The 882-nt window shown below is 56.9% G+C and overlaps 1 protein-coding gene across 1 annotated transcript in view; it reads right to left on the bottom strand.

The window, feature by feature from the left end:
- The window catches only part of Ybx2 (Y-box binding protein 2), a 6,436-nt gene extending 5,977 nt beyond the window's left edge, over positions 1 to 459 (bottom strand). The window contains exon 1 of the mRNA XM_033762823.1: positions 432 to 459. Within this exon, the coding sequence (XP_033618714.1) occupies positions 432 to 444 (13 nt within the window). The 5' untranslated portion in view covers positions 445 to 459. The remainder of the gene's footprint in view (positions 1 to 431) is intronic.
- Positions 460 to 882: the final 423 nt, after the last annotated feature.

The following is an 882-nucleotide window of genomic DNA, read 5'->3' as shown; positions in this document are numbered from 1 at the left end:
CCGGCCAATCCTCGCCACGCAGCCCGTGCCTCCCGGACTTCGCACAGCCGCTGAGGCCCCCGCCCGCGGCCCCGTAAGTACACCTGGGCCCCGCCCTCTCTAGTCACGTTACAGCACCAGGCGCAACCAATTGGCCGACAGCTTCTTTCCCCTTCCCCCTCCCCCCTTTCCACCGGCCGCGGGAAATCAAACGGGCTGGTCGCGCCCCAACTGCCACCTGGCCTCTGCGCGAAAGGCGGGGCCGTAGGCGCGGTTCCGAGGTTGCCCCTGACGACCCGAGCGAGTATCAGGAGGTGAAGTCAGAAGCCTCAGTCCTGATCCCTGTCGCTCAACCCTCCAGACCGACCTGCCTGCCTCCTGCCCGTGGAGACGCCTTCTCCCAGCCATCGCCACCCTTGGGACCTTCTCCCTAAAAATCGACCCCCACCTACTGGGCTGCGGCATCCGGCCCAGGGCAGGCTGGAACGCCGCAGAACGATTTTCCCATCTCACAGTCGCTCTCCCAAGCGTGGACCCTCCCTTTTTATTTGTTTTTTAGTGAACCAATGGCAGCGCTAGTTAGACCTCGTTAGCCGCGTTGAAATAGCATGCAACTTTTATTTATTTATTTTGCGGAGTAGGGGTGAAACCTAGGGCTTTCCGCATGCGAAGAAGTGCTCCACCACTGAGCTGTCTGCCCAGCCTGTTTTGTTTCTTTTTGAGACAGAATTAAATATAGTACACAGCACTTCTCTTTGCTCCAGGACCTTCATACTGCACTACCTCTCCTGGCCCTTTAAATTTTTATGTATTTACTTATTTTTGAGACAGGGTCTCAGTAACTAAATTGCCCCGGCTTGGTTTAAGCTTGGGATCCTCCTCCCTCAGCCTCTTAGAGTTTCG

Source organism: Fukomys damarensis, unplaced genomic scaffold (assembly GCF_012274545.1).
Source record: "Fukomys damarensis isolate Sample0158 unplaced genomic scaffold, DMR_v1.0_HiC HiC_scaffold_13, whole genome shotgun sequence".
NCBI classification, from domain to species: domain Eukaryota; kingdom Metazoa; phylum Chordata; class Mammalia; order Rodentia; family Bathyergidae; genus Fukomys; species Fukomys damarensis.
This window is presented reverse-complemented; position numbering and strand designations above follow the sequence as displayed.